This window comes from Camelus dromedarius, chromosome 2 (genome assembly GCF_036321535.1).
Source record: "Camelus dromedarius isolate mCamDro1 chromosome 2, mCamDro1.pat, whole genome shotgun sequence".
Lineage (NCBI taxonomy): Eukaryota > Metazoa > Chordata > Mammalia > Artiodactyla > Camelidae > Camelus > Camelus dromedarius.
This window is the reverse complement of record NC_087437.1, coordinates 15,087,235-15,108,667: the sequence shown is the minus strand read 5'-3', so window position 1 is coordinate 15,108,667 and position 21,433 is coordinate 15,087,235. Positions and strand designations below refer to the sequence as shown.

Below are 21,433 nucleotides of genomic sequence, written 5' to 3'. Positions count from 1 at the left end.
TCTGTTAACTCCTCTTTCTTAGCTTCCAGTGCTGCATTCATCTGTGCTTCCTGTGTGTGATTTCCTCAGCTATGTCCTTCTGTTCACATAGTCTCTCTCCAGCTCTGTTCATTGACGTCTAACCCATACTTTACACTGTACATATGAATGTCTCTACATGTTTTGCTAATTTTTAAAAGTTATTATGATAGTTTTTCAAATTTTTCTGCCCTATTTTCATGATTTCTTGGTATTTCCTTATGATTTTACTTTTATTTTGGTCTCTTCAATTATTTTAAATGTATTTATTTTAAAGCCTTTTCCAGATTGTTCTATTAGCACAAGTTTTAAGAATGCTCATCTTCCCTCATTCTGTGTCTACTTGCTCTTGTTTGTGGTTGGATTATTTCCTTGTACATTCTGTAATGTTTGACTGTGGCAGTGGGATTTTTTTCCCTCTGTGGAAATTTTGTGTTGTCTGAGTGGAGAATAGCCCCACAGAGTGGTTTTGGACTTTCATTTACTTGGCACCCTGGGAAGCTCCACTGCTTTGGAGCTAATTTTATGATAATATATTGGCTTGGGATAAATTTGCACTTGTTTTAAGGGATGTAAGAAGTGGCGGTGGTTTTGTGGGGAGGAGCAAGTGACACGCTAAACACCCATCCATCGCCCACTGTATTGTAGTAGAAGGTATCTGAGGATGGATGGGCCACCCAGGGTGTACTGAGGGAATAACTTACTCCCGTTTGCTTAAATACCAGGCTTTTTTTTTTTTTAAAGTCCTATGTGCAGATCAGTTTCAAGAGAAGAATCACTGAGAATGCTAGAAGGGATTCCGTCATAGGTTGTGAGACCTTCGGTGAGGGGATGTAGGTGGCTGGGATGAAAAAAGAATGGAGCAGGAACAGTGATGTGTAATGAGGAAATGTTTGCTGGGTTCTGGTCATGCAAATTTTTTCCCCACCTCCATGTAAATCACCAGTGAACTAATCATTTCTCCTAAATGCCTTGTGGCCTTGTGTCTATTTGGACTATTTAAGGACCTAGTCTTGCTTCAAAGAGGCCCGAGAGAAAGATAGACCCAAGCCAAGGGGTTCTGACATGCTCTTCCCCCACCTCCATCTAGACAGGGAGTCTGAGGCCAGCTCTGAAGGAGAACCAAGAGGTACTGGCCACCCTCAGAGAGCCGTGTGCCAAGTTTGCTCCAAACCCATGGTCCCTGCCCTTCTCCATCAGCATGAAGACTGGGCTAATGAAATCTGCAAGGGAGCCTGGGGCATTGGGGCCAGGCTGCGGGGAGGGCATCCAGCCAGGCACCACACACTGCGGCCTGCTTAGCCTGGAGGGTTGGCTCCCCAAACCTGGACCATAAACCAACATCATTTGCTTCACACAAAGCAGCCACCACAGAGGGTGGATGGAGATGGACGGGCCTCTGGGAGCCATCACTCTGCTCCTTGTTAGGGATAGTTGGGCAACTTGGGTCATTTCCATCCTCATCCTCCCTGCTCCGAGGGAAATACTCTGCCTCAGTGCTCTCAGCCCACTTCCCCTGAGAGCTAAAAGGGGGACTGTGAGAGGGACCACGGCTTGCCCCTCAGCCTGCAGGGAGGAATCATGGGCCAGGAAAATGAGCTTCGTTGTTTTTTCTTGCAACAATAAGACACAGTCTTCCTCATGCTGGCTGGGACCAGAGGAGCAGCTGGATGTGCTCAGGGCTGAGCTCCCTTCAGGACATCTTCCTGGTGCCGGGGGTGGGACGAGGAGCACTTGGACCCAGGAGCCACATCAGTGGGATCTAGCGGGTGCCAGTGCAGCGTGGGCATGTGCTAGGCTGATAGGTGCAAATTAAAATATTCGTAAAGTCTCACTTCCTGGGAAAAGTTTGAAATGCGACTCTTACTTCAGATGTATTCCTATGGGGACTTTAGTTTTGAATTATGCAAGGTCATTAGCAACAAACGATTTTCATTACATGCGCCACCTTGACTGGTGTCATGAATCTGAAAGGTCTTCTGGAGTCAGGTGGTCCTGGGTCTGACGCTGGGCTCTGAGACCTCCTAATGGCACAGCCTTGGCTTCTGCCTCCACACCTGAGTCTCAGTACCTCCCTGTATGAAATGGACCCTCCCTCGCAAGGCTGCACGGGCTGAGAGGCTGCGTGCTCAGGATTTAGCCAAGTGGCTGGCATGTGCAGGAACAATTAAGTCGTGGCTTTTACAACCAGTGGTGGTGGGAACAATACAGGTATTATGCCAGGTAAACTAGGGTCCCAGATGAGGAAGTGCCTGCTTCCTATGGGGAGTGTGACAGCTCATGGCCTAAGGTGGGGTGTCCTGGGGACATCTGAAGGCAGCTTCTCCCTGGTCCTCACTGCACCTCCAGCAGGGAACAGCGCCCCTCCCTTGGCGTCGCCCTTGCTGCATCCTCACCTGTGAGACCACAGGATTCCTCTCAGAAGAAACTTAGGCTGCTGTTCTAGTCTACTCCCAGACCTCCAGGTTGGAGCTGCCGGGTATGATGGATAGAGAGAGCGTGAACTTCAACATTCAGATCCCAGCTCAGCCATTTACTTGCCAAGTCTCCTTAGGCAAGCTGCTGCTTCACCTTTCTGGACCTCAGTTTCTTTATCTGTAAAACAGGAGCAATAACACCTCCACGTTCAGCGTGTTCAAAAACACACTGAGGGCAAAAGTAAAACAATCATGGAAGTAAAGTGCTTAGCCCATGCCCGCTGTTCACACTTCTCTTTGCCCGTCCTGATGCAGTGTTTGAAATCTCTCACTCATAAGTCCTGACCCCCAAACCTATCATCACGTGTTGACTGCTGAGTTCCTCCCCTTGGAGCAAAGCCGCTCCAGAAATGAATGTGGGAAATGAAGAGTATCTCTGTGTTTTAGGAAGCAAAATTAAACAGGGGCTGATCGTTGTGGGAATCACGGAGACCTTTCACAACTAATTGCTAATTTTAAAAAGGCCACGCAGACATTTATGAATGTTTACCTTTTCCAAATGTCAGTGGGTCCAGAAATGTGCCTGGCGCCTTTAGACCAAAGATCCAGCCAAAGCCTCTAAGACCGCTTCTTGAAGGCTCGGGGAGGTTTGAGTGGGTGGGAAGCAGGCCAACACGAGGCCAGTTCTCCTGGGAGATAAGAGGAGGTTCTTCGGAAACCGGTGTCTGGTAGGACTAGGTGTAACTTGGGAGAGCTCTTGAGCCAAGTCCAGAGGGAAGCGGGCGCCACGCAGACAATGGATGCGCACAGGAGGGGGCTTCCTGTAGAAGCAGGGCGGGCAAGTCAGCGGTATTTTTGGAGCAGTCCAGAAAAGAAAGGGAAGAGTCCTTTCTACTCCTTTATCATTAAGGTTGCCAGCGCCTCACCCACGCTCATTCACCAGCAGGAGCGGGTAGGAAGGCATGGGGAGGGGACGCCTCGGGCTTTCGAGGTGACTGCGTCCCTTCCTCGGTGGAGGACACGCAGGGCCGGAGCAGAGCCCACTCCACTGAACTGGCATCCTTCCCCCGAGGGAACTGCTCCCGGATCACGAGCTCAGGGCGGTTCAGTGGTGAACACCCGGCTGTGGTGGGAGAGGGGTGCACCCGAAGCCATGGGGGAAGGGAAAGACACGTCATGCACAGGGAGAGGTGTGTGTTTGTGGGGGGCTGTGTGTAGGGGTTGAGTGTGAGGAGGTGGCAGGGAGAGGATGGGAGGTGGATGTACGTGGAGGTGGAGAGGGTGGGGGTGAGGACGTGTGTGAGGTCCGTGTTGACGTGCGGAGATGGATGTATGCGAAGGTCCGTGTGGACGTGTGAGGGTGGAGACAGTGGCAGGGGGAACCGTGAAGAGGAAGCGTGGCAGGGTTTGGGGTGGGAGTGTGAGGGTGGGGGTGTGTGGGGTTAAGTGTGTAAGTGTTGGGCGGGAGAGGGGGTGGGCGGTCTGGGTGGGGGACGGGGGATTTGCACAGCCCGGCCAGTTGGATCTGTTTAACCTGAAAAGGAAGAGAAAACAATAAGAGGGGGACAAAAAAAATCACCAAACACATGGGTGTTATTAAGGCAGCTGAGAGAAAAATAGCCTCAAACAGATGAGCACAACAAAGCCTACGGAGACTTGATGTGGAACATATTTCCAATGCACAATACAGGAAAGAGCAGCAATGCGTGTGGAGAAATGACAGGAAACCCAGGCTGCTGTGTGGCACATCAGGGGCAGTCAGGGAAGGAGCCAGGGCCGCGGGAGACCGGGCATCTCTGTGGCCATGGCCCCAGCACCTGGCCTGGCGGGGGTTGCCTCTGTCAGGCTCTCATAACATGTGACTTGTGGGAGAGTCCCACTCTGCCCCTCTACCCTAGCTGGCCTGGAAACAAGATCCCCTTGTTCTGCTGGGTCTCCAGCTCAGGCCCCAGTAAGGATCTGGACCTGAGCGTGACTCCCCTTCTCCTGGAGGCTGGTTTACTCATTTCCCTGCTGAGGATTGAGGCTGAGGGGCAGGACTGCTTCAGGTCTGGTTGGTGGAGGGGGAAGCCTAGGCGCCAACGGCATCCTGCCCCCTCCCCGGGGAGTGTGGGTCTTGGGGACCCTTGGCAGACTGTGTGTCTCAGGCCCACCCAAGGCCAGGGGGAAGGTCTCCTTGACAGAGGCAGCACCCAGGGTGAAAAAGGAAGGCAGGTTACTATCCGAGTGGCTCTGGGCACCCCAGGAAAACCATCAGGGTGTGGCAGATGGCGCCACAGAAGCAGGATGCCAGCCCCTGTCCTGCTGGGGAATGGGGTTTGAAGAAACCATTGATCCCTCCTGCAAGAGGCCTTGGGCTCCCCAAGGATCCCAGAGGACACGGGGAGGTACTTTCCGCTCTTCTTGCCGTGCTTGGTAGAGCCGAAGCTGCCAGATATGCTCAGACGCCTCCTGTGGCCCAAAGGCTTGACGTGGGAACCGCCAGGCACATTTGGGGCGTGAGCTGCCCACCCGGACGCAGGAAACCAGCAGGAGTAGTTTTTTTCTCTCAGGAACAAAAGGACTTTTCAGGGCTCAGACCTTGGATTAGCCACCATGAGAGGATGTGTGGCTCCGAGGTCTCATAGCGGGGAAACTGCAGGGAGAAGTCAGGTATTTGGAGGTGGGGCGCTCGCGGAAGCGGAGCTCCGAGGGGGGATTAGTGCCCTCGTAGCAGAGGCCAGAGGGCTGGCCTGTGAGGATGTAATGGGAAGCCAGCAGTCCACCCCCACCAGAACCCGCCCAGGCTGGCTCCCTGAGCTTGGACTTCCAGCCTCCAGAACCGTGAGGACTTACTCTGTTGTTCGTAAGCTGCTCAGTCTGTGATTCTTTGGTCCAGCAACCCCAGCTGACTCCATTAGATTCATTCCCTTTGGTTGGAGCCCCTCCTTGTAGCCTTGGTTCTGATTTTGAATTTTCAGCCTGTGGACTGTTTCCTGAGCCATCGCTCCCAGCCGGCTTCGTGTAATTCATGTCATTCTCAAGGTTGTCAGCTGTTCTCAGCTTTCCCCCAAGCCTGGGACAGTGGTGTTGCATGGTGTTCTGCCAGGGCCACCATCTTCCAGGTCACATGGGCCCTGGGTACACTTTGAGCTGGTTGTCCCCAGAGGCCTCTCCAGCCACGTGTCTGAATCTTGTCTGGGTATCTGTCAGAATATCTCGACAGACTTTGTCAAAAGGCTTCCTCCAGTAGAGTAACACTGTGTTACAGCTTCCTGCTGGTCTGGGAGCCCCATTAACAAAGGAAATGAGGCTGGTTCGGCTTGACTGGCTCTAGATGAACTCATGTTGGCTCGGCTAGTCCCCTTTTTCTCCCCCTTCAACTTGTTGCTCATCAGCCTATTACTAAATTTGTGAAAAGTAAGTTCTGCTTCACTCCCAATTGGGGGTGCAAATTAAGCTCACATCTCTCTCTTTTTTTTTTCAAGGAGGTACTGGGGATTGAACCCAGGACCTCATCCATGCTAAGCACATGCTCTACCACTGAGCTATACTTTCCCCCACAGTGCACATCTCTTTGAACATGAAAATTAAGTATCTCTGAGCTGCCATCCTGCTCCCTCAGGTATGTCTTCTTTCTCTCCTGTCCACTAAGAAACAGTTTTGATGGTAAGTCAAGCCAGGTGATGCCTCTTTCCTCAGCTTGGTGGCAATTCCTCAGGGGTGGGCGCGTGTGCAGGGCTGGGGGTGGGGGGAGGGGCGAGCCCCTTGCCAGCGATGTGGCACCCAGCCTGTTGTATCGCACAGTGGACCTGCCCTCTCGCACCTAGCTCATTGGTCACATGGCCTCATCAATACAAATAGGCATTTTCCACGGTCCCTCTAGTGCCAGAGTGGCCATGTGGGAGGGAGCATCCAGCCTCAGCCTCAGAACTAGTCTTGGAAACTCACTCTTTTTTTAAAACACCTATTTAACGTTTATTGTGGTATAATTCCTGTACAGTAAACTACACATATTTTAAATGTACAATTTGATGAATTTTCATAGATGTGTACACCCATGAAATCACCACCACAATCAAGATAGCTAACGTTTCCATCATTCCCCAAGAAGTGCAATTTTCAAACTCCCAATTTATCCCTTCCCACCCCCTTTAACCCCTGGTAACCATAAGTTTGTCCTCTATATCTATGAGTCTGTTTCTGTTTTGTAAATAAGTTCATTTGTGTCCTTTTTTTTAGATTCCACATATAAGCAATATCACATGGTATTTTTTCCTTCTGTTTCTGGCTTACTGCACTTGGAATGACAGTCTCCAGATCCATTCATGTTGCTGCAAATGGCATTATTTTATTCTTTGTATGGCTGAGTAATATTCCATTGTATATATACACCACATCTTCTCTATCCAGTCATCTGTTGATGGACATTTGGGTTGGGAAACTCAGTCTTGAGAGCAGAGCCGAGGAACCCTCTTCTTCCACTCCCTTGAGCTCACTCTTTTCCTTCATGAATGTGAAGCCTTGCAAGCAGCCCACTTGCCCTGTCACTCCTTTATTACATCCATCCATTGCTGGTGGCCAGCGTTGATCCTACTTGTCTCTTGTTTCTGAACACAGTCCCCAAGTTCTTAAAAACCTGGGCAATATTGCTTGTCTCTAGGGTTCTGCCATCTCCCTTATTCATTTAAATTTCCCTGAGTTTCTGGCCTCTTTGAATAAAAATTGATCTTATTGTAGGATTGCGATGATCCAGGTTATAATATTGTCATTAGTTTCAATCTGAATAAGAATATTGCAAGGCAGGTATTAATATCTGTATCTATTTTGGAGGTGAAGAGATTGAGGCTCTGAGCGTTCCCTGACCAGTGAGCAGTAGAACCAAGATTTGAATGGATCCTTCCATTGCTTCACCATGTGACTCAGACTGTCAACCCCAACTCTGTTAGTTTCTGCTGGTGCAGAAGAATATGTTCTCCTAGTTGCCCAAAAATGAAACTCCAAATGCATATGCACATAGAAGTCATTGTATACGTGGAGGCTTAGCCTCATGGGAAGACAACACACGTGATCACAGGGGCATTATGAACTAACAAGGCTCTGTGAACTCCATGGGAAACTCCATCACTTCTGATGTGCAAACAATCCACTTTATAAATGACTTCGAGATCTCAATCATGAGTGAGTTTGAGACAGGCTGTTCCAGACCTGCCGTGGGTGTTGCCAGGGTTTCAGGAAGAACTGTGGAAGAGCAGAATTTAGGAGGGTGAGGAAATAGGTCCTTCAGAGAGGAAATTCTGAATGAAGTTCCAGGAGTTTGCTGATAGCCTTGGCCCCTTGGCCACACTTCCAGAAAACCCTCCGGAAGACCGCTGCCTTTCCCTATTGTTCTCTTATGGATCGCGTCTGAGGTTTGGGTCTTGCTAACCTCCTCCTCCTTTGGCTCTGCTCATTCACAAATCGTGCCCCCTTCAGAGCAGAGAGGTAGTGGGTGGCTCTCGAGAACCATGACTTGGAGGAGAACTCGGGGCTGCCCTTCTGCTTCCTGGCAGAATTCTCTCTTCTACCAGAGTGACAGGAAGGACTTGTCAAAGCCACTTGCCATGGCCTTCCTATGTTGCTCGACCCTTCCAAGGCCCTCTCTTGGCCTCAGTGCTAGATCTTTGTGAAGAGACCTCTTATTGAACCCTTGACAGCCTCCCACCTGCCTCAGCCTGGAGCATGGGTCCTTGAACAATGGAGTGGCCAGACCTTGGTCTGCCTAGATCTGCCCCACCCCCGTGGGCTCCATTCCAGGGAGATAGACCTTCCTGCCACTGTGTCCCTGCCCTTCCAAACCTGTCCAGAAATTCGAGCCAAAATTCTTATTTAAATAGTGGGATGAGGCAGAGGGTTGACTCGCGTGTAGCTGGGATGGCGCAGGGGTAGCCGGGGGTGCGGGGGCGTCCCGGCCTGTTTCTGGTTAGCCTCTCACAGCCCTGTGAAAACTGGCACAGCCAGACCTCTGGTGTCTTGTGGGAAGAAGAATGTGCTCTGATAAACTTGAGCCTTCCAGAAGTGGGCCTCGGGAAAGATGAGACATAGACTGACAGCCAGCTAACGATCACACTGCCGTCTGCCCTTTCCCAGGCCCCTCCAGACAGGCAGGCGGCCCCGATCCTGTGGTGGCTGGACTGGGCAGGCATTTCTCTGACCTTACCACAGGATCTGACACGGTGGGCAGGTCGGAGGAGGTGGGCGGTGAGCCTCTGGAGCCACTGGAGGGAACTGGGTCTGGGGCCTTTGCTGGAATGCGTGGGAGATGGGGAGAGGGCGCTCTTCCTTCTTCACGTGGGCGGAACTTCTGAATCCGCTCCAGGGAGGAGGGGTGGAGTGGGCTGAAGAAAGCCAAGCCCCCTAGTTCTGCCAAAGGCTCCTGATCTTTTCCTCCCACTCCCCCATCACTGTCCTCTTACTTTCAAGAAAAGAGCCTGATGATCTAAATTCTAGAAGGCTCTGTCTTCACCAGAATTAGCTGGCTACGGCTACCCACTGCGGGGAGTCCCAGGCACAAGTTCTTGGAAAGCCCGCATTCCGTCTGCCTCTGACACAAAAACCTGTCTCCGCATCACACCAGGAAGCAGCAGGTCCTACCATCACCACACCCTTCCTCCAGGACGGACAGCCAGCTGCTGCCTCCCTCCCTGAGTCGGGGAAGGTGGCCTTCCAGGGGTGATTGTAACTGCTCTTTCCTTTCACCAGTGTCACAGCCTGGTCCAGGGTGGATTTGGACCCATTCAGGGCTGGCAGAAGGAAAAATAGAGTGTGTTGAGAGATCTTGAATCAATTTGGAATGCAGAATAGCCAAAGAACAACTCAGGAGACTGGGATTTAATGGGGGCCCATTGATCATTTTTTTTAAATACACATTTTTAATAAAGGCAGTTTCTGACATGTAATCTGACATTCTAAAAGTTAATGATAACAGTTAAACCATCCCCAGAGAGTTTTGCCTCCTGGACACTTCACTACATGAAATTTCATGAGGATTTTTGTGGCACTGGTGCACTATGCAAAGTGCCGTGTGAAGACTTAATAAGCCAGTCAACATTTTTACGATCTTTGATGACTGTTAAATGGCTCACAAAAAATAATTTTGCCAGCCAAGCCAACTACAATGTTCTAAGAACTGCAAATTTAGTAAAATAATAAGAATCAGCAAAATCGAGAACTAGAACTCTTAAAAGAAGCACTTACTTACTCTCCGGCCCTTGGTTTCTCAGGCTCTTGCTCCCGGACAGCAAGCCTGGCCTTGGGCGTCTTGGACACACCCGCTCTGGGCTGGGCGCCCCTGTCCACACAGCTGTGGAGCAGACCAGCGCTCCCTGCCCGCCTCTCTTGCAGCGCATAGCCTCACCTATCACTACCGAAGCAGCTCTTCTTAAAAAGTTTTAAATTTTTAAAAAATTTATTGAAGTACAGTCAGTTACAGCATGTCAGTTTCTGATGTACAGCACGATGTCCCCGTCATGCAGATACATCCCTGTATTCATTTTCATATTCTTTTTCATTAAAGGTTATTATAAGATATTGAATATGGTTCCCTGTGCTGTACAGAAGAATTTTTTTAAATCTGTTTTTATATATAGTGGTTAAACTTTGCAAACCTCAAACTCCTAAACTCGACTGGGTCAACTCTGCTTTTTACACACAGATCTTGAAAACCGGTCTTAATCCCTTCAGTGTGTTGTTACACCACCCGCTTTTGATCTTCAGCCTCCAGAGTTCTCCTTAGGATGCAATCCAGGCCCCTTCCCAGGACGCACCAGCCCCCAGGGGCGCCCAGACTTCGCCCTGGTTGTGTCTGCACAGCAACCACACTGAACCTGTGAGCTGCTCCTCCCCCCTCCTCCCCACTGATCTGCTGTCTCCTCCTGTTGATCTTCTCAGCTCAAAAGCCGCTTCCTCCAGGAGTCCTTCACAAATGCTCTCGCCAGCAGCTCTGGGTCTGGTGCCTTCCCCACGTGCTCTCTGGTACCCTGTCCTCTCCCAACTCAGTGGGTACCAGGCTGTATTTTTATATCATGGTAAAATATACATAACATGAAATTTGCCATTGTAACCCCTGGGAAGTGTCCAGTTCAGTGGCATTACGTAAGTACATTCACACTGTTGTACAACCATTATCACCGTCCATCTTCAGAACTTTTTTGTCTTTCCCAAGTGAAACTGGACCCATCAAACACCAACTCCCGATTCCTCCTACCCCCAGCCCCTGGCAGCCACCATTCTACTTTCTGTCTTTATGAATCTGTCTCTTCTGGGTTCCTCATATAGATGGAATCATGCAATGTTTGTACTTCGGTGTCAAGCTTATTTCACTTAGCATAGCATCTTCAAGGTTTATTCATTTTGTATGTAGGGTGTTTCAGAAGTCCCTTCCTTTTCAAGGCTCACTAATACCCCATTGTATGTGTATACCACATTATGTTTATCCATTCACCCATTGATGGACATTTGGGTTGTTTCCATCTTTTGACTGTTGTAAATAATCCTACTGTGAACACTGGTGTACAAATATCCATTCAAGTCCCAGCTTTTAATTCTTTTGAGTAAATACCCAGAAGTGTAAATGCTGGATAAGGTAGTAGTTCTATTTTTTAATTTTTTGATGAACTTCCACACTGTTTTACACAGTGGCTGCACCATTTCACATTCTTACCAGCAAGACATAAGGGTTCCAGTTTCTCCACATCTTACCCAACACTTGTTGTTTTCTGTTTTTTGATAATAACTGTCCTGATGGCTGTGAAGCGGTATCTCGCTGAGGTTTTGGTTTGACCAGACAATGCTGCGGTGGCTCCTTTGATGATGTGCGTACACAGAAGACGAGGGTTTGTAAGGACAGCACCTATGCTGTCTCAGTCACCCCAGCAGAGTGCCCGCCCAAGCCCACTACCAAAGAACTGAACAGCTGAGAGTGAGCCAAATTTGGTCCAGGTTTCTTTTCAGGACCCACCCTCCAAGCTTTCCCCCTGTGAAGCAGGCATCCTCCCCGGCAGCTGACGGGCCTGGGTGTGGACCTTCCCTGGCCAAACTGGAAGCAGGGGTCGATTCTTTGCATGTCTTTCTCAGGATGTCATTTGCCTTCAGGTGATCTTTAAGCCTCTCATGCGTATAGGGTAGACCTGGCCCTGCCCTCCTGTAGCTCACAAGATGACACGCGACAGGGAACTGCTGTCACCCCCGGACAGAGACAGCACAACCAGGCACCTTTACAAGTGACAGCAGCCCACGGTTTTAGGGAGCTTCAAACTTTGCTGAAAAATCTACTTGAAATTTGTTTGACTCTTCTAAAAAGAAATGCCCATTTGAAAACTTGGCAGCAGCTTTTCTATTTACGAGCCCTTTAGATGTGCATCAACTCAGTGAGAATTGGCAGAGGGAAGTGAGCCGGGCTGCGGGACTGTGCAGCTGCACTTGGCAGCGAGGATCGGAGGGAGGGTTTCCCAGGCCTCGCAGCTGCTCTGCTCTCCTTCCTGAACCATTGGGTCTGGCACAGCCCAGGGCGGGTGCACGCTCAGCCTCTGGGGTGTCCTGTGTGGCTGCTGAAGTGAGTGCACGGCGTGAGCTGTGAGCCTGACACTGGCCCGCTGGCCCTCTGGCAACCGCCCACCCTCTGCAGTGCTTGACGCCTTCCCCAAAGTCCTCTGAGGTCTTTCAAAGTCAAGATCACTGACATGAGAGTCTCAGATCACGATGAGAACTTGGGTCTCAGGCTCCCAATCCAGCCCTTCCAATATCTCTGGGCCTTGCCTGCCCACAGCCACCCTAGGGGTGGGCGTGAGACTGCCAGCACCACACCCCTGTGTCTGAGTGCTGGACCCGGGGCAGTGCTGGCGGAAGGGTTCCTGTGTGGTGACGGGTGGGCCACTCATGGTCTCTTTCTCAGCAGGAACATTTAACAGTTTTGTGCTTCCAGACTAACATGACGATCCTGAGAATCAGGCCCTTGGAGCATCACTGAGTCACCCCAGCCTTCCTACCAGAGGGCAGGGACAGCCCTCAGCCACACTGACTGACCCTTGGGTCCAGTTACTCAGGCCTGTGCCCCTTTCTGGAACCACAGTCTTCCAGCCCTTTAATGACCCACAGGGACTCTTTCTATCCATTCACCTTATGGTCTCTGCCTCAAGGGAAACTGAGGCTCAGAGAGGTTTAGAAACTTAAGGTCACACAGCTACCTAGGGCTAAAACCAATTTATTTATTTTTTTTAAATGCCTTTTTTGAGGTATGATTGACATGTAAAAAGCTGTACATATTAATGTATAAAATTTGATGAGTTTGGGGATGAGTATGCACCTGTGAAGCCATCACTACCATCACGGCCACAGACATAATACATCACCTCCCAAAGTTTCCTCCTGCCCCTTTATTATTACTGTGTGTGTGTCTGTATGTGTGTGTGTGTGTATTAAGAACACTTAAGATCTACCCTCCTAGCAAATTTTAAGTCTACAACGCAGTATCGTTATCTATAGGCACTATGCTGTCTAGTAGATCTCCAGAACTTATCTGGAATAACTGAAACCTTTTACCCTTTGACCAACATCTCCCCATTTCCCCCTCCCCCAAGCCACCATTCTACTCTCTGCTTCTATGTGTTTGACTCTTTTAGATCCTGCATCTAAGTGAAATCATACAGCGTTTGTCTTTCTGTGTCTGGCTTATTTCACCAAAACCAACGTCTTGACTCTTTATACTGTGCGTTTGTTTCATCTCTTCGTCTTGGATTTCAGCAAAACTCCCAGCCCGCCCCTTTCCAGAACAGCTCTGCCTGGGAGGAAGTAGGGGTAAGGTCCCAGCCACCTACAGAGGTCAGAGGGCTCAGGCATTTGGCTGTAACTGGGGATGGGTAGAGGAATCTCCCCAAGCCTGGCTCCTCCGTCCCTGCAAAATGTGTGTTGTGCTTTTCAAAGCTGCCCTTTCAGACTTGGTTTCATTAAGGACTTTGAGTCAGGCACGCATAGATTCAAATACCAGTTCTGCCCCAAAGTGGCCACTTAGGCGGGGTGGGCCAGAAACCTCTGCAAGCAGCACACAGTGTATGCCACAGCCTTGGCAGAGTCTGCCTGTGCAGGAGATGGAAGTTTAAAAATTCTGGCGCTAGAACTTGGATCCCTTCAGTAGAGCACGAAAGTCTGAGAAAAGCCCAGCGCCACCCCCCACTCCCCTAGGGAGAGATGGTGGAGGTGGGCCAAGATTCATGGCCCTAGTGTGATGCATACCTTTGCAGGCCTGGGGCAATGGTTCTGGAACAAAGAAACAAGAAACGAGAAAGACATTGTTAAATTTTGGCTATATTTTCTTATGAAAGAATATTTTTAATTTAAAAGCTTTTACTGTTGCTCTATTTCCAAAGTATCATGTGTTCGTTATAGAAAAATTAGAAAGTACGCTGAGGTGAGCACACGTACACACAAAGGCCACTGCAGTCCCATCACCCAGAAGGAGCCATGATCTTCCAGACTTGTTCTCTGGATATTCAATTAGGCTGCATAAGTTTTATAAATTAGGGCTCATATTCTTCTCCAAACTACTAGTTATTTTTTGAATCTACAAGATGTCTTTCCCTTTCAATAAGGCTACATTCTCACCCTAATTCTAAGAGGCTGCCTCCTGTTTCACCGTGTGGGTGGACCACTCTATCTGAACCCTGCATTGAAAGGCAGGATAATGGGTGTGGGGCCAGAGGGGGAGGTACCGAGGGACACCAGCGGGGCTGGGTGCACAGAGCTTCCATGCACAGGGCTGGTGTTGGCTCTGACCTTGACCCGACAGACATCTTGGCCCCCTTTGCTTTTCCTGGGACAGGTCTCCCTGATTGATGGGGAGCCCCCAAGCCGGCCGTTTTCAAATGTGTCCTATGTAAAGGCCAGTGTATGTGACAGGAGTTGTGGAGCCAAACTGAACGAAGCCTGTGTGTTTGGGGGAGGGGAGAGGACCATGAGGAAGGCAGACCCCCACCCTCAGCCCCACTGTCCAGGGCAAGCCCTGAGCTTAACGGCACTGCACAGAGTCCAGGGTGACAGGCAGATCTAGTCCACAGCCCTCATTTTTCCTCTCTGTGGAGCTCTGAGGCCCCCCTAGCTCAGAGGTCTACCCAGTCTGGGAGGACCACAAATAAGAATGAAACTGAACCCCACGGAGCAGAATCAGTGATGTCAGTGATTTCTGCTGGCCCCTACAAGGCTGGAAAAGAAGGCATCTTATGGAAAGGAGCCCTCAAGAGCCCAAGGGCCTTGGAGAGCTGACAGTGCTGTTTGTTTATGTGAGCCAAATTAAAAGCAGCGGCCTGGGAGCAGCGTCCAGCCTGGCCAGGTCCCCACAGCCACAGGCACAGGTGCCCACAGGCCATCACAGAAGGATCTCAAGGTGCAGCCTCAGCTCCCCCTCTGTAATAGGAGAGGTTGAACCAGAAGGTCTCAGAGTCCCTTCATCTTCCCACATTCCTCATCCTTGGGAGCTGCCAGGTTTGGTAAAGATGTTGGTGCCTTTGGCAGTAGGGCTCTCCAGCGTGACCCAGTGCTGGGTTCGTCCAGTAGTGAGGGCTCTGGGATTCATAGCCCTGGGGGGACATCCCAGGCCAGGGGGACACCATCTTCTGTGGGACAGAATGACCTCTGTCCTTCTAAAAAGAACCACCCCTTTGGGGCCAGAGCCTGAGGCTGCCCACAGGGGTGCTGAAGGCCGACAAGCTCGGGTGTTGATCATGGTCCCCCCTTTCCCAGCTGGGTCATCCTGCCTCCGGGGAGGAAGGAACTGATCCCTCCATGCCTGCACCCGGAGAGGAGGAATGGACCCCCGGGAGAGGAGGGTGCCTCTCCCACCAGACAAGGACTGCACCCCCCCAAAGCAGGGAGCCCACACTCTCCCCTCCTCTCACCTTTGTTTCTGGAGCCACTCCCAGAAGACCTGGGAGAAAGACCAGGTCTGGAGGCCAGCTGTTGAGGCCAGGACAACACGGTGGGTGGGGCGTGACTGGCGCGTGCTCTCTCTTGGCAGGGAACAGCAGCCGCTTCCAGGCCGAGCTCTGTCAGAAACCCAGGCAGGACCAGCCCCCCAGCAAGTGCCACAGCAGCACGCAGGACTCCCGGAAGGAGACCAGCAGCATGTGGGGTCTCATGGTGGTGGCCCAGCTGCTGGCCGGCATCGGCACGGTGCCCATCCAGCCGTTTGGGATCTCCTACGTGGACGACTTCTCGGAGCCCAACAACTCGCCCCTGTACATCTGTGAGTCGGGCTCGAAGAGGGCGGTGGGGCGGGGATGGGTCCTGATGTGGCTCGGCCACCGCGTGCAGAGGTTTGGGGATCTCACAGACCTGGTTTGAGTGTCGCCTCTGGGACCTGCTAGCTGTGTGATCGGGGCTGAGTGGCTGAGCCCAGCCCCTGGCTCCTCACCAGCAGGACGGGGCCCACAGTCTCTGTGTGCTGGGGGCGTGGGAGTGCCTGAGGTGATATGTGTGACCACTGGGCCCTGGGCTGGGCACAGTACCTACTGCTGCTGACAGTCCTCCAGGCTCAGGCTGGGCACACACGTCTTCTGATCTGTCCACTTAGGGACAAGTTGGCCTCAAAGAAACACGTGCGAAGCAGATAGCAGATGCTCATATCCCTCCCTGTGAACAAGCCACACCCTCAGGACCCACACCCCAGACCAGACAGACCACACCCACGGGCTCTGTGGTTTCACGAGCTGCCGCCAGGGCTGCCACATCCTACCTGCAGGGAGCTTGGTCCACAGGCACACTCCCGGGCTGGCACCTGTAAATACTGGTGAGGCTGTTGCCCTCCTGGCAAGCGGATCTCTCTGGCTTCTGGCTGGAGTGAAACGGCTTTGGTTCTGCATGTCTTAGGATCTTGAGCGACTCTGGCCTTGTCTGTGGGAAATGCCACTGGTGTTTCTGGACATGTCAGGGCCAGAGGACACATGAGGGATTCTCAGGAATCCCTCAGCTAGGGAAAGCCCAGAGCTGCCACCATCTCAATCACCCTCAGCCTCCTTACTCTCTCCCCTTTCCAGCCATCTTATTTGCCATTTCTGTATTTGGACCGGCTTTCGGGTACCTGCTGGGCTCTGTCATGCTGCAGATCTTTGTGGACTACGGCAGGGTGGATACAGGTGAGTGTGTGCATGGATGCCTGTCCCACCGGCGGGTCCATGTGGCAGCCTCCCCAACCCCCAGCCAATCAGGGCAGAGGATGAAGCTCACTGTTCCCTGGCCCACTCCCTCCCTCCCTCCCTCCCTCCGTCCCTCCCTCAGTCCTGCAGTCCCTCAGACAGCCTAAAGGGACTTTGAAACCCTCTGATTCAGCCTCTCCTTCTGATCCTTGGGAGCTGCCAGGTTATACCGGCAAACCTTGAGACCTAGAGGCTTCAGGTGTTGCCACCACAGCTTGGTGGTGGTACTAAAGACAGCTCTACAGTTCTTTGATTTTAAGGTGATCTTGATTGTTTAAACAATTTTAATAAGGGCTCTTTTGGGGAAAAGAAGAAGCACACAGACTATGACTTAAATGCAGAAAGGCATAACATCATGTTTAACCATGTAGACACTGGCGGTGGACAGCCTGTGTCTAAATCCTGGTTCGACCTCTTACTGGCTGAGTGATCTTGGACAAGTATCTTCATCTTTCTGTGCCTCGTTTTCCTCATCTGTAAAATGGAGCTGATGCTAGTGAAACAGAGTTGTTGTAATGTTTAGAACATGCCTGATAGATATTGAGGTTGACAGGAGTGAGCTCTTCAAAAAATGATATGGATTAAACCATTGTGTATCTTAGGATGAGAAAATAGAATCCATAGACAAGAGCACACGTGCTGAGTTAACCGTTCAGGCAGCCGCCCCAGGATGGATCCTGAAAGGGCTTAGAGCCGCTGAGCGGTTGTTTGACACCCCCAGCCTCCCCCAAGGCGGGAAGAGCATGCCTGTGTGGGGTGACCAGGGAGGGCCCCCCAGGGAGGTCGCGGCTGCATCAAGTCCCGTGGATGGGTGGGAATTCTGCAGGTAGTGATGAGAGGGGCCTTCCCAGGTGGGGAAACCATCTGGACAAAGCCAAGAGGGGGATCACAAGCAGAGGGTGTGGGTTCATAAGTTCCCAGCAGCTGGAAGATATGGCTGGAAGGAAGGTCTCAGCCAGACCCTCAGGAGTAAGAAGCCTCCAGTGTCCAGCACACAGGTCAGAGCCTGCCCATCTCACAAAGAATGTGGTCAGGCCTTAAACCCAGTCATGCTGCCAGAGTCCACAGACTCCTGTCCCTGGCACTGTCTGGCCATGATTTCACCTACTCAGCATCATCCACCTGTAGTTCAAATGAAAGGGCATGGACTGACGGGGCAGCTCTCTGCTCAGGGTCAAGCCATCTTCACCCTTCGCTGGCACTTCCTGAGTTGTTACCTGGCTCTGAGTTGCCCAGAGAGTAGCAACGGAGCCCCTGGGCCCCCGGGGACAGTACCCCAGGACAGGGCTGGGCTGAGGGCCGTTCTGCTACCTTCTCCCTCCTTCCATGCCCATGTAGTTTCTTTACAAAGAGAAACACAATGGCAGACCCTTAGATGTGGATGGATACTTGCCAGGAGAAAGCAATCTCTTTCGGAGGCCTGGTAGCCCACTCTGTAGATGGTTGGGTTTTTTTGAGCATCTGAAGATTATGAAGCCTCCTTTCTTAGGGAGCAATAAAATTGGGAGGCAGTAGCACTCAGTGATTGAGTGCAGGTTTGGACACCGCGGAGACATAGGTTTGAAATTAACCAATGGAAGGGCGCTTGCTAGCCTTAACCTTGGACAAGCCAAGGTTAACCTCAATGATCTTCCCAGTGGCCTCTGTTCTCTGGGAAGACCAGAATGGCCTGGAGAGGAGTGTTGTCTTGACCAAGGTGCTAGCTCAAGGCTCACCTCTTCTCCAGGGTGGGAAGAGAGGTCCCCCTGATCAGAGGGTCTCTTTCTAGTAACGTGAAATCATGCATTCATCCAACAAACACTGTGTCCTTTGCTTTCTCTTCAGCTGCAGTCAACTTGAGCCCTAGAGATCCTCGTTGGATAGGAGCCTGGTGGCTGGGCCTACTCATTTCCTCAGCCTCCTTGGTTCTCACCTCTTGCCCCTTTTTTTTCTTTCCTCGAGCGATACCCAGAGGAGTGGAGGTAAGCTTCTGAGAACCCACAGTTCTACCTGTTACAGGAGTTTAAGAAAGGGAGATATGTATAGAAAATAAACACAGCTGAGAAGCTACAGCAAGTTAAGTAAATTCTCGGTAAAACGTAAAGCAGTTTCATGATGCAGGACTTCTCAGAGGCTTTAAGATGTGAGAGTGCTTGTGAATTTCCAAAAGATGGTGTCACATCAGTGTTCCCTTACCATGTTAGCATCCCAGGGATCAGGAGGGCTCCAGGGAATGTAGTTTGGGAACCACTGAGTTCATCTAAAGTGGGATAAAGGGTTAAGAGCCAATAAAAGCCGAATATGTAACCTCATGCAGTTGACATTTGCATTCAATGGGGCCCATCATGTCTAATTCTAAAAGACTGAGTCAGGAGAGGACTCGAGTGCTGAGGAGTGTGAGAGTGGAACGTATTTTGGGCAGACTGACCTACCATGCATCTTCCAGTCATCTCTGTTGGGGAAAAAAAATCAGGGAAGGCTGAGAATGGAAAACAGGGAGAAGTCTGGGTGGGGGTCTTGACATTAGGCTGATGGTTCTAAACCTTGTTCTGATCCTGTGAAGTTCTGAGGCGCTGCAGTGAATGGTGACCACTTGGGTGACAATATGGCAGCTGGGTCGAGTTGAGGTCAGGCAGTCGGGAAGGAATGAAAGCTGGAGGTCTGATGACGCCAGTGGAGAGATGGGGGCTGCAGCTGAGGACCAGGGCAGTGGCTCCCAGACAACTGAGACAAAGGCAGGGGTAGATGTTCTTGGAGGCGGAGCCAAGAAGGACTGAGCAGTGAGCAGGACTGGAGAAGAGGAGCTAAAGTTTGTACCAAAGTTTAGAGCCAGGGGCAGAGCTAGACATTAGGCAGTGAGGTGTGTGCGATCCAGACCCAGCTTGGGGGTGAGGGGCGATGGGGGAGGGGCTTCTTGGCTTGTCTTAGGGAAGAATTTCAGAGGTTGGCAGCATATTATGGTGGTTTTGGAGTCAGGTAAACCTGAGTTTGAATCCAGCCCTGCTACTTATAAACTAGTTAAGGGACCTTAGGCAAGTTTCCTTGCTCCTAAGTTTCCTCTCCTCTAAGATACGAGGGAGAGCACGTGTCTCTGGAGGAGGCTGTGAGGAATGGGACCATGTGTGTGGGACACCAGGCATGGTGCCCACTGTGGAGTGAGCCCTAAATGAACGGGAGCTCCTGGGCCTGTGATGAGTCTCCCCAGGGGTTCTTAATGGTGTCTGAGCGCAGGTATGGTGGTTCAGAGCTGGGGCTTCAGGCTGCAGCTGATGAGTTCAGAAGTGGTTGGTGAGTTCACTGAGGGGCTCTGCACATAAAGTCCAGGCTTAGAGCCAGGTCAGAGCTGTGAGCAGGACTCAACTTTTGGAGCAGGGACTCCACAGGGGAGACTGAAAGAGAAATCTGGGAACAGAGGTCGTTCTAGACCCAAGTGTCTCAGAAGCCAGCAGCCCCTGGAATCTGAGGACAGGGAAGAACATGTCTGAGGACATGTCAGTGGCCATGACAGACAGTCAAGGAGTGAGGTCCACTCAGATACCTTTGGCATCAGTCAGCAACCAGATACAAAGTGATACGCCCAAGGCTGCCTTGGAAGGCAATGGCGTGGATGCGTTCTGGTCGGAGCCAGAGCACTAGGCTCACCGACATGCAGGTGGTGATGGCTTTCAGTGCCCCCCACCACCACCTGGGGTAGCTGACCGCTGCCCAGCCCTGGGCCACCAAGACCAGCAAGATCAAGAGCCCAGGGAAGGGTGGCTGCGGGGAACCTGGGCCATTCACACTCAGCCCCTTTGCTGCCTTCAGAGGACTCCTGCCATCACGGATGAGGCAAGGAAGATGGAGAAGGCCAAGTCAAGAAGCTCCCTGCTGGATTTCATTAAACGTAACTGAGTGACGGCTGGCTTGGGGGTGGGGGTGGGGGGACGGTCAAGGGTAGCCCAGCCCGTGGGGTATAGGGTGTGGCGAGGCACAGGAAGAGCGGGTGGTCTAAAATTGGCCGTTCCCTCAGGGGGTTCTGGTGACTGCTGCTTTGCCGAGGGCAGGAGACCCACACGCAGGCAGAGGCAGCCCCAGCCCCATGGTCTGGCCCACGTTCTCCTCTCTCCTCCCTTCCTGTGGAGGCGGCCATCACATGAGGAGAATGTTCCCGTGTTTGTTCTATTTCTATCCACCCGCCGCCTGATTTCTTCCAGGCCCATCCTCATTTTATTTAGCCCATAAGCAGGCTGAGTGCGAGTCTGAGTGGCCGTGTCCCCCCACTGGCCGCTGGACTGCTCCGGCCGCTGGATTCTGCGCTGAAGGAGAGAGGGGAGCCGCCTGGGGGCGGCCAGGGTGACCGCTGCCCAGAGGCCCGGCCCTGACGACAGTCTGTCCGCAGGCTTTCCCCGCATCTTCCTGCGGCTCCTGGTGAACCCGCTCTTCATGCTGGTGGTCCTGGCCCAGTGCACATTCTCCTCCGTCATTGCCGGCCTCTCCACCTTCCTCAACAAGTTCCTGGAGAAGCAGTACGGTGCCTCTGCAGCCTATGCCAACCTCCTCATCGGTGAGCTCCCCCGGGCACTGCCGGCTCTGGGCCCTCCTGTCGCCCATCCAGAGACAGGCGTGACCAGACCGGACGCAGACAGGAGCCATAGGGTTCTTGCCCAGGAGAAAGAATTTTAAGGACATTTTTCCTGGTTGGCAATCTAGAATGTTCTTGGCAGATTTCTTGGGTCCCTATCATTCCAGGCAGGAGTGGGCGGAGGCTGGGGTGGAGGAGGGCTGTCTTTCTCAGAGAGGCTGAAGGCCTGACTGCTTCCCAAAGGGCCTGACATCACT

General features: G+C 51.8%; 1 protein-coding gene across 4 annotated transcripts in view; it reads left to right on the top strand.

Annotated features, from left to right (window-relative positions):
• The window catches only part of SLCO2A1 (solute carrier organic anion transporter family member 2A1), a 76,775-nt gene that overhangs the window by 42,311 nt on the left and 13,031 nt on the right, over nucleotides 1–21,433 (top strand). For all 4 annotated transcript variants that reach the window (XM_064491298.1, XM_031438109.2, XM_031438187.2 and 1 more), the window contains exons 4-8: nucleotides 15,460–15,687; nucleotides 16,478–16,576; nucleotides 18,461–18,597; nucleotides 20,420–20,498; nucleotides 20,994–21,158. In XM_064491298.1, coding sequence (XP_064347368.1) covers nucleotides 15,460–15,687; nucleotides 16,478–16,576; nucleotides 18,461–18,597; nucleotides 20,420–20,498; nucleotides 20,994–21,158 — 708 coding nt within the window. The remainder of the gene's footprint in view (nucleotides 1–15,459; nucleotides 15,688–16,477; nucleotides 16,577–18,460; nucleotides 18,598–20,419; nucleotides 20,499–20,993; nucleotides 21,159–21,433) is intronic.